This window comes from Carcharodon carcharias, chromosome 7 (genome assembly GCF_017639515.1).
Source record: "Carcharodon carcharias isolate sCarCar2 chromosome 7, sCarCar2.pri, whole genome shotgun sequence".
Classification (NCBI taxonomy): domain Eukaryota; kingdom Metazoa; phylum Chordata; class Chondrichthyes; order Lamniformes; family Lamnidae; genus Carcharodon; species Carcharodon carcharias.
The window spans coordinates 121,974,988-121,991,835 of record NC_054473.1 but is presented as its reverse complement, the minus strand read 5'-3'; the positions used below and the strand labels follow the sequence as shown (position 1 = coordinate 121,991,835).

The following is a 16,848-nucleotide window of genomic DNA, read 5'->3' as shown; positions in this document are numbered from 1 at the left end:
ACTGAACACTGATGGGCATGCCATCTACCTACTGCACTTGCTCGAGAAGCGCACAGAAAGAAAATAAAAATGGGGAGCTGGAGGAGGAAAAGGCAAATCTATCGTGCCAGAGAATAGAAATCTTGGGTTTCATTGACATTGAAAACAGTAAGGGCGAGACTGTCAGTCTACTTCAGCGTGTAACAATGAAAATAGTTTACCCCTATCAGGCACAGCATTTCCATCTCGAGCCACAAGGTTCTCATTTTGCGTTATACCACAACAGTTTGACAGGTTCCACCAAGTTTGAAATAAAGGATATATCCTATAGAAATGTCTTAGACGAAGGTACTGAGAGTAGTGTCTCCAAGTTTGCTGATGCTACAAAACTTTAAAATGTTGATATACAGAGAGACGTGGGTGTCCTCGTATAGGAAATGCAGAAGGTTAGCATGCAGCAATGTGAGCAATTCGGAAGGTAAGTGCTATGTTGGCCTTTACTGCAAGGAGGCTGGAGTACAAGAGTCAGGAAGTCTTACTGCAAATATACAGGCCTTTGGTGAGGCCACAGCTGGATTACTGCGCATAGTTTTGGTCTCCTTATCTCAGGAAGGATATCCTTACTTTACTTTGAAGGCAGTGCAGCGAAGCTTCACTAGATTGATTCCTTATGAAAGGGTTTGTCCTATGGTGAGAGTTCGAGCTTAAACTCTTTGGAGTTTAGAAGAATGAGTGGCAATTTCATAGAAACACACAAGATTCTGAGGGGGCTTGACAGGGTAAATGTTGAGAGGTTGTTTCCTCTGGCTGGATATGAGAAAAACATTTTCACACAGCGAGTGGTTAGGGTCTGGAATGCACTTCCTGAGAGTGTGGTGGAGGCAGATTCAGTTCAGGCATTCAAAAGGGAATTAGACTGTTATCTGAAAAGGAAGAATGTGCTGGGTTATGGTGAGAAGATAGGAGGATGGCACTAAGTGAATTACTCAGAAAGCCATTGCAGACGTGATGGGCTGAATTGCCTCACTATGCTGTAACAATTCTGTGTGAGTGTAGAACTAGGGGGGCATGTTCTCAGGATAAGGGGTTGATTGGATTAAAGCTGAGATGAGGAGGAATGTCTTCACTTAGAGAGTTGCTAATCTTTGGAATTTTCCACCTCAGAGGGCTGTGGATGCTCAGCCACTGCATAGTCAAGGCTATAAATGAATAGATACATTTTTGGACATGAGGGGAATCAAGGGATATGGGGATCGGGATTGGGCGGGAAAGTGGAATTAAAGTCAAAAGATGAGTGATGATTTTATTGAACGGCAGACTCCTGCTCCTGTTTTCTCTGTTCTTATGAAATGGCTCAAGAGCTTGTACCTCTTCTGTTGCATCCTTGTGATGTAAGTTAATTCCTTTATTGAAAGGCCTACAAAATGGCCGTTTGTAGTGAAGGAAACCTCAATGTGCCACTTAATTTTGTTTCATTCTACTCATTGCTGTACAAACTCTCACCTGTGTGTGAAGTCTCACCTCTCTAAAGCAGCTATCCTTCCCCTCTTATCCGTGTGTTGCACTATGTTGCAGGTGGGTCTACCCTCCAGCACAGACTCCACAACTGATACTGGTAATACAGGTGGCTCCAGACATGCACCACATGGGTTCCCTGGAACCATTGCGTCAGCTTGGACCTGGACTCCTACCCCTGGACTGGCTGGCTCCTCCTTAATAACCATCAGGCATTTCTCCCTATGGATGGACACATTTGAAAAATAGTGTTGAGGATCTTTGAACCAAGGATAAACCATTGCCCTTATTAAATCAGCCACACAGGAGATAACTACAGAACCACACATCTCACCATAAATCAACAATCATGTAACTAGGTGCGAGCAGCTATCTCTTGATTAACTATTACACCATCATAATAAGTGAATTGTGTTATGTGACATATATCATTGTGATATTGCGATCAGAAACCTTAAAATTCCATTTCACCAGGTTCAGGTGGAGCCTGAAGCTTTTGTGGTAAAGCTGGAGGCCAGGATTTTCACCCAACCTCCATCACCGCACCTGACATATGGGTGAGTACAGAGATGGCCGGGTGTGGAAATTTGCACATAAATGTAGCCCATTTTCCCAGAGGCAAGATGGCAGTTGGCAGTGCTCCCTGCCCACAAACAGCGAGTGACCAATTAAGGGGAATTAAAGGCTTGTTAAGGCCTATTGCCAGAAGCTAATTGGAATGTTCCAGGTGGCCTGTGGGTGCCCTGAGGCGTCAGGGACCAGGACAGCTGCCTGGAGGTAATCTCCTGGTGGCAGACCAGGGCACCCATCACTCCAGACTGGCTTTGAGTCTACTTTGCCTGCCTGGCCACAACTATGGGTGCCCACTCCGCAATGGTGGCCCAAATGCTGATTCCATTTTTTAATGTAAAATTTTCAAAATTTAAAGAGAGGACGCCTGAAGGAAGCATCTCCTCTCAGCGTTCCCTGGAAAAGCAGGCTCCTACTCCTTCTGTGCTGGACAGGAGCCTACAGCTTCAAGAGCCCACCTGCCATTCTTAATTAGGCGGCGAGCCTGCAGTCTGGTCACTAATTGGTCAATTCGGGAGAATTTACAGCCAGGTCACTGTCTCACCAACAGTGCGACGTCGGGTCCTGATCCTAAACCCAAAATCCTGCCCTGCAATTCAATTCAGAGTCCAGGGTTCAAAAAATCTCGAACTGGAATTGCGCCTTTCTCCCTCACGGGATGGGGTGGAGGGGGGAAGATCAAGGATGGAGGGATCACAATCGCACACAAACTGACAAGCAATTTTAGATCTGTTTTGAAGCAACTTGTGGTGCTTTTCTTACCAAACATGTATTTTAACTTTAGTTTAAAATATTGAGCCATGTCCAGTTTGTTAAATACCTCTGATGAGCCCTAATGTAACTAAATGGCAGAATAGACTTGAGGGACTAAATTTCCCACTCCTGGTCCTATAATCCTCTCTCCATCTAAATTCCCTGCAATGTGCAGAATTTAATTAGACCCCAAACCCCTCAAATGTAACACAATCTGTTTTGGCTCTTTCTTCAGAGGTTTGTTTTATTACAAAATATGGGTGAACAACAATGCATGGCCAAAAGGCAAGTAGAGGAATATAAATTCAATGTTTTTATGTAACTTTTAAAAAAAAGCAATGTAGCTGTTATATTAGAAATAAAATGCTTTCCTTCCTTTCCCTACTTTCTGAATGGACTACTCAACTTCACAAAATCTAGGATAGGCATATTTCTGTCTTTTGTCACAAATACAAACAAATCAATGTCACAAGAACTTCTACTCCCTTAGTTTGTTATGTGAAAGAACAGGACTCAAAGATAGAATTAATTAAAACATTCTGTAACAGAGGTAAAGTTTTAACCAGCACTGTTGTTAATATTCTCTGGAAAAACGATCATTAAGAGTTTATTACCTCAACCTTTTCCTTTATAAGAAAGACGCGTTTATATAACATCTATCATGGCCTCAGGATGTCCCAAAGTGCTTATATTCAACTTTGGAAATCTGGTCGCTGTTGCATAGGAAACACAGTAGCTAATTTGTACATGGCAAGCTCCCAAAAACAGCAATGTGATAATGATCAGATCATCTGTTTTAGGTGTTGGTTCAGGTATAACTATTGGCCAGGACACTGGGACAATCTCCCTATTTTTCTTCAAATAATGCCATGGTATCTTTGATGCCCACCCGAGAGTGCAGTTAATGTCTCACCTGAAAGATGGCCCCTCCGACAGTGCAGCACTCCTTCAGTACTGTACTGAAGCATCAGTGTAGATCATTGCTCAACTTTCTGGAGTGGGGCTCAAAGCCACAACCTATGACTTAGAGGCATGAGTGCCCATAATCTTCTGACTCAGAGGCAACAGTGCTACCACTGAGTCAAGGCTGAGCCACCTTCTGTATAATTCTCACATACAGGCCAGAATTTTTCAGCGCTCCCATGGCGGGTTCCCCCACAGTGGGGCCGGCGAGCCATTGAAATCTCCATTCACATTAGCAGGATCTTCTCTATGGCTGGAAAATTCTAGCCATAGACTTTCATTAAGAAGTGGAAAGGGATTTTTTTTCCAATTTGCATGATAAAAAAGTCACCGCCTGTCAACTATAAGGAATTCAGGTCAAGTGTGTACAAAGGTTTTTCATACTGCTGCTGTACCCAAATTTCACCTTGGCAAAATGGCCAATGTGATGGAAGGTGACTTTCCTCCTCTAAGTGCAAAGCAGCTACAATGATTCCTTCTTTAACCCATGATATAATTGACTCACCTCTGCTCCTCTGTTGCAGACGGAATGGTTACAGCACTAGGTGGGGGCAGCTCTGTGACATCGGAAATGATTGGCCCGCCAGGAACAGGGTTATCGGTGTAGGTATTGGAGCAGGAGGCAGCTTCTGTGGACGGCTAGAAGTACGGAGAATGACCATTTCAACAAAATTACCAATGAAATATCATTAATATTTGTAAAACCATCATCACCAACTATCAAGAGCTGCAGGTTGTCTGAATATTTTAGAGAAGGGGAACTGAATGTTGCCAGAAAGTGAACTTGCACACATCTTGGGCAAATATAAAATCAGGCTTAGATGTGCTGTTAAACACGGTGAAATAGTTCCCCAAAACTGACTATCTAGGGTCAAACAAGAACAACAGATACTTGGGTAAGGTAGAAAAATGCTTTTGATAAGCATGGACCTAAACTCCTGCAAGATCAGTACTTTCAGGAGAGGAACTGAGATCAGGTCGAGTGAAAGAAGTGTAAATTATATGAAAGCCACTCAATCCACAGGCCTAATAGGGACATGGAGATCTTTATGTGCGCCATATCTTATACAAGATTACCCATCATAATAGAACCCCATTGTTATCCACTTTCCTGCTGGACGGAATGGAGCCACCATGCTGAGGCAAACTGTATAATGCCAACAAGTATTTGTCCTTTGCTTCGATGCCAGCAGGCACCTCACTTACCGACTGAATGAAATACGGGTCCTGAAGGGGTTCGATTGATAGATGTCGACCATATTTAGGTACAGGAGGAGCAGAACTACCATCATCCAACATCAGAGGTCTATTAGAAGAACAGCAACATTGATCAAACCCAGGGTTTTGTACTGCTACAGAACTAAACCCATCAGAACATCACATTGATACTTGGCTGGATAGCTACACAAGCAGGCGACGTAGTTTACGGAGGGCAATGCTTTAGGGAGAAGGTCAACACTGCCAAATTAAATAAAGGATACTTGTTCAAACTCAGTATCCATAATTGGTTATGCAAATAACACAGTAAAGCCACAAGTAGTTTGTACAAGACTAGCTAATAGCTACTCAAGCTACAGCCTATAAATGGAGGTTCAGATGATTTGAAAAAAATATAATTAAATAGTTTTATAATTGTATTAACATACATAATATAATTATAAATATATAATTTAAAGTTTTGTAAAGTCATGCTGGAAATGTGGCCTCAGTGGTGTCATCACTCAGGGTATCACTCTTCCAAAGTATCCAATATTGACAGGGTCAATAAAGCACAACTGCTTGTCAGGAAGATATAATAATTCTCAATATTATTAGAATTTATTGTAAAATAGTGGCGTGTGTGTGTGTCTGTGTCTGTGTACGTGTGTCTGTGTGTCTTAATTGGATTAAAGGCAGCTGGTCTGAAGGCTTTGATGTAAACATGGTAAACATGGGGGAAGTTTAGAATGTAAGGTGTAAAAGGACATTTGCATTTTTAAATAAACCAAACTGGTTTGTTCTCAAAGGAGGGGTGAAATGTGTCACCTAGCCAGGTGAAGAGATAGTGCGTTTATTTTTCCCAAAGTTTACGGGTAAAACTTATGCTATGAGAGATTTTTATTATCAGAAAAATAAAGTTCAAAGACATAGTGAAACAATGGGAATTTGTATTCAAAGGGGAAAAGATGTATAAAGGAGCAAAGGCTGTGTGTAAGGGTGGGCATTTTTAAGATCTAATAAGTGCTTCTATGCCTCAAGCTGCTGTTTTCAAAGAACTGAAGTTAAGAAAACTCACTTTAAATTCAACTGGTTCAGGTTGTGTGTGTGTCACCTTGACTTGGTCTTTTCAAATCTATGTGTCTTACTGTTGCCTTAACAAAAGTGTAAATGTGAGTCAGATTAAGTAGAGGATTTAGAAATTATCATAGTATTAATCTGTAGATCTATGTACATGTTTAAAATCATTTTTTGTTAATAAATGTTTAATCTAATTTTGTAAAAACCTATGAGACTTGGTGAGCTTATTACTACTAAATTCAAGACACACATCTCAAAATTTATGCAAATTGAAAAACAAATTGTCACAGTTGTTTCAAGTTTCCCTTTGTGATTTGAATAACTCAGCATTTACCATCGCTGAGCCATAACATGCTTTACAATACCGCATCTGTTAAGTTACCAAGGAACTATATGATTGCAAGTGTGAGTGAATCAAAATAAGCAAAATATACTAATGTGGAATGAATGAGTAGCAGAAACTTGACCAGTCAAATTCTTCACTTTTCACAAACCAGCAAATACCACAAAACCGAATAAATAATTAATTAACAAATAATTTCTGTGCACTGTTCTTGAGTGCCATTTTCTTTACTCACTGAGATAACTGTCCACAGCTAGAGATAACATATATAAGATAATAGACATACAAATTTTACACAATTCTGAAAAGAATCACTGAACATACCCAGAAAATTAAAAACATAGTAAATAGGGGCTGGAGTAGGCCATTTGATCCTTAGAACCTGCTCTGCCATTCAATAAGGTCATGGCTAATTTTCTACCTCTGCTACACCTTCCTGCATTATCCCCATATCCTTCAATTGCCTTAGTATCCAAAAATCTATCAATGTCTGATTTGAATATACTCAACCACTGAACATCCATAATTCTCGGGAGTAGAGATTCCAAAGAGTCTTTGAATGAAGAAATTTCTTTGCATCTCAATTCTAAATAGCCGACCCTTTATTCTGAAACTGTGACTCCGTGTTTTAGATTTCCCAGCCAGCGGACACAGCCTCACAGCATCTACCCTGTCAAGCCTCTTAAGAATTTTGTGTTTCAATTAAATCACTTCTCATTCTTCTAAACTCCAGAAACTATAGCCCTTGTATACTCAATCTCTCCTCATAGGACAATCCCTTTATCCAAGGAATCAGTCTACTGAACATTTGTTGCACCCCCTCTTAGGTAAGGAGACCAAAACTGTATACAGTATTCTAGATGCGGTCTCACCAAGGCCCCTGTACAATTGCAGTAAGACTTCCTTACTCTTATACTCCAATCTCTTTGCAATAAAGGCTAACATATCATTTACTTTCCTAATTTCTTGCTTTACTTGCATGTTAAATTTCAGTGTTTCATGTACAAGAACACCCAGAGTCCCTCTGATTATCAACAATTCCTATTCTACTTTTACTTTCTACTTTTCTATTTTTCCTACCAAAGTGGATAACTTCACATTTCTCCATATTAGATCCCATCTGCCATGTTTTTGCCCATTCACATAACTATTTCTTTTTGCAGCCACTTTGTGTCCCTCTCAGTTTACTTTCCCATCTAACATTGAATCATCATCAGACAAACAGCCAATGTCGATGCACGTGCTTTCCATTAAGAATCCTGCATGATTTAAAGACTGTGTGTGCTATGCATGTGCAGTGACTGACTAGTAGAACACACAGTTGTTAATGCATGAGAACAGTGGGTGTAAAGTGGGTAACTTGGGTAACTCAGAGTTACACAGTATCATGCATGCAAATGAGTTTTTTGATCGCGAGGAAAAGGGGATGTTTGTATCTTTTGTTTGCTATGAAAAGGGGGTTGTTTGGGTTTTGAAATGTAATCAGTCTGATGTCATATCTAGCTTTCTGTAGTCACGTGACTATGCTATGACGCAGGTAGACATCTTAACATTCAGTTCAATAAAGACTCTCATGAGAAACACTGATGAAACAGCCACCAATTTCTCAAGGGCAATCAGGGATGAGCAACGAATTCTGGCCTTGCCAGTGAAGCTCACTCTCATGAAAAGAGTAAAAAAACTAAATGTTAGAAATTTCAGCAAAGTTTCCCCCATGTGAGCTTATCTCACTAGCTGGAGCTCTGGGCCCAAGCTTTCCAGCTGATGTAGACAGAGAAAAAAAGCTGCATTACAGGGGCTCTAGTTTCCAACAAACTATTGTGGAACTACGATACTCAGAGTGCACCATGACAACCCATGTCACATGACACCAGATTTAAGGAATTCTGATACTTGTGGAGAACGTGTCTGTCAACAGAGAGATGCATATCAGAACCATAAGACATAGGAGCAGAAGTAGGCCATTCAGCCCATCAAGTCTGCTCTGCCATTCAATGAGATCATGGCTGATCTGATAATCCTCAACTCCACTTTCCTGTCTGTTCCCCATAACCCTTGATTCGCTTACTGATTAAAACTCTGATTTCGAGGTGTGGTCTAACTAGTGCCTTGTATAGTTTTAGCAAGACTTTCCTATTTGACCCTTGAATATGCTCAACGACCCAGCCTATGCAGCCCTCTGCAGTAAAGAATGCCACATACTGACTATCCTCTGAGAGAAGAAATTCCTCCTCATCTCTGTTTTAAATGGGCGACCCCTTACTCTGAGATTATGCTCTCTAGTCCTAGACTCTCCCACACGGGGAAACAACCTCTCAGCATCTAAAAGCCCCCTAAGAATCTTATATGTTTCAATAAGGGCGCCTCTCATTCTTCTAAATGAGTACAGGCCCAACCTACTGAACCTCTCCTCATAAGAAAATCCCTCCATCCCGGGGATCAACCTAGTGAACTGCCTCTAATGCCAGTATATCTTTCCTTAGATAAGGGGACCAAAACTGTTCACATTATTCTAGGTGTGGTCTAACTAGTGCTTTGTATAGTTTTAGCAAGACTTCCCTATTTTTATACTCCATTCCCTTTGAAATAAAGCCAACATTCCATTTGCCTTACTTATTACCTACTGAACTTGTATGCTAGCTTTTTGGGATTCATGCACAAAGACCCCCAAATCCCCCTGTGCTGCAGCTATCTTCAGTCTTTCTCTATTTAAGTAATATTCAGCTCCTCTATTCTTCCTGCCAAAGTGCATAACCTCACATTTTCCCACATTATATTCCATCTGCCACTCACTTAACCTGTCTATATCCCTCTTTAGATTCATGTCATCCTCACCACTTGCCTTCCCACCTATTTTTATGTCATCCGCAAACTTGGCGATAGTACATTTATTTCCTTCATCCAAGTCATTAATATATATATTGTTAATAATTGTGGCCCCACACTGACCCCTGTGGCACTCCACTAGTTACAGGTTGCCAACCTGAAAATGCCCTCCGTATCCCAACTCTCTATCTTCTATTAGTTAGCTAGTCCTCTATCCATGTTAATACACTACCCCCAACACCATGGGCTCTTACCTTATTAAGTAGCCTTATGTGCAGTACCTTATCCAATGCCTTCTGGAAATCCAAATATATTACATCTACTAGTTCTCCTTTATTTAATGCTTGTTACCTCCTCAAAGAATTCTAATAAATTTGTCAGGCATGATTTCCCCTTCATGAAGCCATGCTGACTCTGCTTGATTATATTATGCATTTCTAAATGCTCTGCTATTACATCCTTTATAATAGGCTAACATTTTCCCAATGACAGATATTAAGCTAACAGGCCTATAGCTGTCTGTTTTTTGTCTCCCACCCTTTTTGAATAAGGGTGTTACATTGGCAGTTCTCCAATCCTCTGGGACTTTTCCAGAATCTAAGGATTCTTGGAAGATTACTACCTGTATCTACTATCTCTGCAGCTATTTCCTTTAATATCCTAGGATGCAACCCATCAGGTCTAGATGACTTATTGGCCTTTAGCCCCATTAGTTTTCCTAGTACTTTTTCTCTAGTGATAGTTATTTTAAATATTTCCTCCTCTTCCCCCCGCCCCAACCCCCCAACCTTTGCCCCATGATTATTTAGTATTTTTGGAATGCTATTAGTGTCTTCTGCCGTGAAGACTGAAACAAAGTATTCATTCAACTCCTCTGCCATTTCCTGGTTCCCCTTTATTATTTCCCCAGCTTCATTCTCTAAGAGGCCTATATTGACTTTGGCCTCTCTCTTCCTTTTGATATATTTAAAGAAGCTCTTACTGTCCTTTTTTATATTACTTGCTAGTTTACCCTCAAAGTTTATTTTCTCCCTCTTTATTTTTTTTGGTCATCTTCTGTTGTTTTTCAAAACTTTCCCAATCCTCTGGCTTACCACTAACCTTTGCCACATTGTATGTTTTTTCTTTCACTTTGATACTATCCTTAACTTCCTTGGTTAACCATGGTTGGTTTATCCCTTTTCTATGATCTTTCTTCCTCACTGGGATATATCTTTGTTCTGAGTCATGAACTATTTTCTTAAACATCTGCCATTGTTCATCAATTGTCTTTTCTGCTAAACTCCTTTCCCAGTCCACTCCAGCCAACTCTGCCCTCATTCCTTTGTAATTACCCTTATTTAAGTTTAGCGCAGTTGTTTCCGAACTAAGGTAAAAGCAAAAAACTGCGGATGCTGGAAATCCAAACTGTTTCTGAACTAAGTTTCTCACTCTCAAACTGAACACTAAATTCCACCATGTTATGGGCTCTGTTTCCTAGGGGATCATTTTACTCAGATCATTTATTAACCCTGCTTCATTATACATTAGCAGATCCAAAATAGCCTGTCCCTGGTTGGATCCACAACATATTGTTCTAGGAACCAGTCCCGAAAACACTCTATGAATTCTTGCTTGTGGCTACCTCTGCCAATTTGATTTTCCCAATCTACATGAAAATTAAAGTCACCCATGATTAATATATTGCCTCTTTTACATGCCCTCATTATCTCCTGATTTATTCTGTCCTACAGCATAGCTACATCTTCAGCTTGAACATATAGGTGTCATGTTGCTTCTGTATAACAATAGCTACAAAGCTGGCAAAATAATCAAAAATATATCATTTTTCTCCACAGTGTTATATACTGATTGTCTATTGAACAAAAGCTATGTTTTTGATCAGTTTCTTAGTGTTACTGAGGGGGAACTCGGGCTAATGGATGGTATTGATAAGGGTTTTGATGCAGATTTGAAACAATGCAGCTACAGTCAGGTCCAAACATGACAAAGGATCATACAATTAATTATTGGTCATTTGGGGAAGGAATGTGTCATAAAGCTGCCATTCTTACTAGTATTGTTCTGGAGTGGGCACAAATTAAAGATTAATCTTTTGGACACTGCTGCAATCAATACAGGAGAAAAATCATGGGGCATTGTAGAATTGTGCGCTTTTTCATATTTGTCAAAGACATTCAATTTTTAGTCCTTTTTCAAGAGCTGCACTTTTGCAACATATTTTACTTATTTGTATGTTGAAATGATCATAATTCTGCAATCCTTTTTATTATTTTCCAGTTTAATTTTATTTTTATTTCAATGATTGTCTATAACTATGACATGAATAATAATTACCTGTTTAACTTGTATCGTCATCACAATTCAGCACCTGCCCCCATGATGATTTTTTACTAAACCAATTATCAATGAAAACATTAGAGATGGGAAGATAGGCTGTTGACTAGGCAGTTGGAAGCAGGGGATTATGTGATTAAACCTCCAGGAATGTGTCTAAGCCGAGTTAACAACTCTAATAGATAATGCTACAACACAATGGAATCAATCTTGATGTTAGACGATAATTTAAATCATGCAATATCAGCTTGTTTTTAAAGGAAAACAGAGAAGTGTTTCCCCAATACTTGAGCCCATAATATAGAATGCTTTACATTATTGTCAAAAGTCAAAATGGCTCCCAGCGGCTTCAGAAAAGACGACACCATGGGCGGTGTGAGGGTTTCAGAGTGGAGAACAATTTGCTTTTGTAATGATTTATTTAACAGATAAATTGTTGTAAGTTGACGGGGCATGAAGAAACTACTTGCATCTTTAGTACTAATTGAAAATTCACTGTAGAGAAAAATAAAATTATAATGAAAACTACTGGGAATAAGAGGTTTTAGGGAAGAAAGAACAAATATAATCATTTGTATCTTAAACAAGTTTTCAAAAATGGTAGGTAAATATTATACCTATGAAGCATGCATCAGTAAGGCATGTAGTATTTTGATCGCAAATCTATCACATGGATTGATTTTAATCCAGGGAGCTCACCGGGAGCAGCGTGCTTTGGGTTTAAACTGGGTTTCTGCTCTCCGCACAACAACTTGCATTTATATAGCAACTTTACATATTAAAAACAGCCCAAGTCACTTCACAGGAACATTATTATACAAAATTCAACACTGAGCCACATTAAGACAAAGTACACTTTTAGGAACATCTTAGAAGGGGAAAGAGAGGTAGAGAGGTTTAAGAAAGGAATTCCAGAGCTTGGGACCAAGGTAGCTGAAGCCACAGCCAACAGTCATGCAGGGATTAAAATCGGGGGTGTATACAAAGTCAGATTGGAGGACAACAGAGATCTCGGAGGGTTATGGCACGGGGAGGCCATCTGCTCCTGGGGAAAGGGGGCATAATTTCATAGCAAAGACATGGCAGCATCAGGACATGCATGGCATTGTAATCATGGCCAGCACATTCTCAGGGCAGCTAGCAATTGTTGATGGCAGCTAGGATCCATGACCATAGGAGACACAAGTAAGTGAGATTCCCTTTAATGTTTAAAGACTCCTTGTGGGCCAAATGGAGTAGGAGTACTCCTCATGGTCCCATAAAGAGATCTTTGGCCTCCTCTGCCACAGGTTATTCTTCTTCTGATTACAGACTCACCAATCCCTCAGCCCCATCTCAATTTCTTACCAACCTTGCCAGGGTCTGTTTCTGAGAACCCCTGGCAGCAGCCTGTCACTCCACCAATTTTGACTGCTGGTGGTGATGCCATCCCTGCCAGTATTGGGCAGGAGTCAGAATCATTACATGAAAATGAGGCCCAGGAGTTAACATCTCTTGGCATCACCAGCTGCTTTAAGGCCTGTTTCCCACCCCGGGTTAAAATAGCTGAACCTCATGTTGGACAGGTCACTGTGCTTTGGCCCCGAACCCCCAATTCTCAGCCCGAGTTAAAATCAAGGTTGGGGCTTCAGTGCATTTGCTGTGTTGAGATAAAAGCACCGTCACATTTAGGCTGCAGCAGAACTGCAGTAAACATCAAAACCTTAACTCAAAATCCTAGACTAACCAGGAGAAATAGCATGAGAGTTCTACCATTATATACAAACAACCACTTCAAAAGCAAACTATTGGTTTCACAATGCTTTTGGCAAAGTAGTTTGTTTCTGGGTATGTGACAAGCTAAGATATACATACAAGTTCTATGTAGAGAGAGAGATTGTCTGTATAATACCTGAGAGCTAGTCCCATGCAGAAATCCCATCTAGAGATGCAGGTGATTTCATTTATAGCAAGAATAAAGCTTGTTTAATTGATAACCAATCTTTGAATACTAACATACTAGAATGTGTTCTTGAGATTGTTCACTACCTTCGTTGCTTTTTAATCATCACACAATTACTATTCTGATATGTATGTGGAGGGAGATAGCAACTTTCAGTCCATTTTTAGCTATTTTTTGGATGCCTCTGGTAGGTTTGCTGCACACATGATGCACATGCACATATGAAATAAGAGATAGGAGCAGGAGTAGGCCATTCAGCCCCTCGAGCCTGCTCCGCTATTCAATAAGATCATGGTTGATTTGTTTATGTTTCGAATTCCACATTCCTATCTACCCCTGATAACCATTGATTCCTTTGCCTAATGAGAATCTATCTACCTCTGCTTTAAAATTATCCGCCACCCTCTGAGGCACAGAGTTCCAAAGTCACACAACCCTCCGAGAGGAAAGAAATTCTCCTCATCTCTGTCCTAAAAGATTGACCCCTAATTTTAAAACAGTGCCCCTAGTTCTGGACTCACCCACAAGAAGAAACATCCTTTCCACGTCCACCTTATCAAGACCATTCAGTATCTTAAATACTTCAATCAAGTAACCCCTCACTCTCCTAAACTTCAGTGGAAACAAGCCCAGCTTGTCCAACCTATCATTATAGGATAATCCGTTCATTCCAGGTATCAATCTAGTAAACCTCTGAAATGCTTCCAATGCATTTACATTCTTCCTTAAAAAAGGAGACCAAAACTGCACACAGTATTCAAGATGTGGTCTCACTTATGCCCTATATAAGTGAAGCATAACATTCTTACTTTTATGTTCAATTCCTATTGTAATAAAGTACAGGATTCCATTGGCCTTCTTGATTATCTGCTGTTCCTGCAAACTAGCTTTTTGTGACTCATGCATTAGAACACTTAGATCGTTCTGCACCTTGGAATTCTGCAGTCATTCTCCATTTAAGTAATGCTCTGCTTTTTTATTCTTCCTGCCAAAGTGAACAACTTCACATTTTCCCACATTATACTCCATTTTTCCCACTCACTCATCCTACCTATATCCGTCTGCAAACTGCTTATGTCTTCCTCACAACATACTTTTCCATCTATTTTGTGTCATCTGCAAATTTAGCTGCCATGCCTTCACACCCCTCATCGAAGTCATTGACGTAAATTGTAAAAGTTGAGGCCCCAGCACTCCTTGTCACACCCTGCCAATTAGACAAAGACTTATTTATACATACTCTCTGTTTTCTGCCAACCAGCCAATCTTCTAACCATGTTAATATGTTACACCCTATACTATTAGCTTTTATTTTCCACAATAACCTTTGATGTGGCGCCTTATCAATGCTTTCTGGAAATCCAAGTATAGTACATCTACAGTCTTCCCTTTATCAACAGCACATGTTACTCTTTCAAAAAACTCTAATAAATAAATTGGTTAAACATGATTTCCCTTTCACAAAATCATGCTGACTCTTCTCGATTACCTTGAGTTTTTCCTAACTGCCCAGCTATAACTTCTTTAATGATTGATTTGAACACCTTCCCCACCACAGATGACAAACTAACTGGCCTATAGTTTCTTGTTTTCTGTCTCCATCCCTTCTTGAATAGAGAGGCTATATTTGCTACTTTTCAGTCTGATAGGGCCTTTCCAGAATCTAGGGAATTTTGGAAAATTAACACCAACGCATCTACTACCTCATTAACTACCTCTTTTAAGATCCTAGGATGAAGTCCATCGGGACATGGAGAGTTGCCAGCCCTCAGCTCTATCAGTTTGCTCAGATGTATCATCATATTCCCAAGGTAATGAATGAGTTTATATGTGATAAGGCAGTAGGGTTAGTTTGTATTTATAGCCCACGTGTCACACACCATAGGCGGGAGGGAATTCCTGTGTTGGGTGCCCTGTGGTTGCAGCTGCACCTAGGCAGGTAGGGGGGGTCTTCAGGCCTGCCTGGAGCACTGTCAACCCCCAGCCCGGCCTGCTGCCGGGTGCCCACCTCCAGAGAGTTAAAACTGCCCCCTGCTGCTTCAGGAAAAAGAAACTGGATTGGAAAATCCCAGCTGGCCTCGAGAGTACGGAAGGCTCTTAAGGAGTCTAATAACTTATACCCTCCTCATGGGGGCAGGTAGCTAGGTAGCCCTGCCTGCCTGAACCCGCCTTCTCTAAAATGGCTAGTGCCGGGAACAGTGTTGGGAAATTGGCATGCCAGCCTGCACTGTTATGTTCAGGCCTTGTCTGCCTCTGTTCCCATCTCTGGTGGGGTCTGAACATTCAGCCCTAGGCTTCTCCAGACTGGCCGCTAGCATTTTAATAATTTATATCTTCTTAAAAATCAACATTTTGAAATGCTATTGAAGAAAATGATCAGCCAGGTGCTCTGAAGTTCTAAACTTAAGTGATCACCATCTTCCTTCTCCATGCTCCCAACAGAATTCAGTCGGGACCAAATGTTCCTCTTAGCCTCAGGCCCAAGTCCCTAAAACAACAGAACCTGAGTTGGCAAGGTTTATTGTATAGCACGCTCTGATATCTGCTCACCACAGCACAGAGTGCTGAATGAATTGGGTCATCAGATCTTACTCAGCATTCTGAACCTATTCACTCAGCGTTCACATGGTAACAGGTCACCTGATCATTCAGAATCAAGCCTGTATGGTGAATGGGGATCAGTCACACTCTGCTGCTCTCAATACTTACAGCTTTCTCTTCAGCCCGATACTGTTGTGGTTCGAATGGAGCTGGCTGAGCAGGAACTGAATCAGCTGTTAATAGAGATCAGAGGCAGGTGTTAGCACGGTGAGTCAGCACATCATTATGGGCCAGGTCACTCACCATCAATAGGTCATTTTCCCGATCTCACGTTAATCTTTGAGACAGGAGTATTGTCAATTGTACAAATGCTGCCTCGAACCACACAAGTTCAATCAATCCTGCTGTTACCTCTCTTCCCAACCTCACCTGTTGTCTAATCAATTCTTCAGTCACCTCTCTTCCACAAACCACATACCCATGACTCAACTAACCTCTTCAATCACTTGCTTTGCAACTACACGTCTACCCTTAAAACAATCCCTCAGTCACCTCACTCCCTAACCACACATTCACCCCTCAAGCAATCTCTCAGTTGCCTCCATCCTCAAGCACAAATGCAACCCTCACGATCTTTAAGGTCCCCCTGGACATGAATCATCTTACAGTTTAAATAGCAGGAAACCTCTCAGGCTTCTGCCAATGTCTTGCTAAAGGTATCTATTTGAAGTTATGGTGAGTATTGTGGGGAGAGGAGGAGTCACATATTTCTCTAGCTTCTGTTTAACCCTTCCCCTCATAG

At 40.8% G+C, this 16,848-nt stretch overlaps 1 protein-coding gene across 2 annotated transcripts in view; it reads right to left on the bottom strand.

Annotated features, from left to right (window-relative positions):
• Window positions 1–16,848, bottom strand: part of hsf4 (heat shock transcription factor 4) — an 88,488-nt gene that overhangs the window by 18,616 nt on the left and 53,024 nt on the right. For both annotated transcript variants that reach the window (XM_041192590.1, XM_041192589.1), the window contains 4 exons: window positions 16,215–16,279; window positions 4,987–5,086; window positions 4,286–4,419; window positions 1,501–1,716 (listed from right to left, as the gene is read on the bottom strand). In XM_041192590.1, coding sequence (XP_041048524.1) covers window positions 1,501–1,716; window positions 4,286–4,419; window positions 4,987–5,086; window positions 16,215–16,279 — 515 coding nt within the window. The remainder of the gene's footprint in view (window positions 1–1,500; window positions 1,717–4,285; window positions 4,420–4,986; window positions 5,087–16,214; window positions 16,280–16,848) is intronic.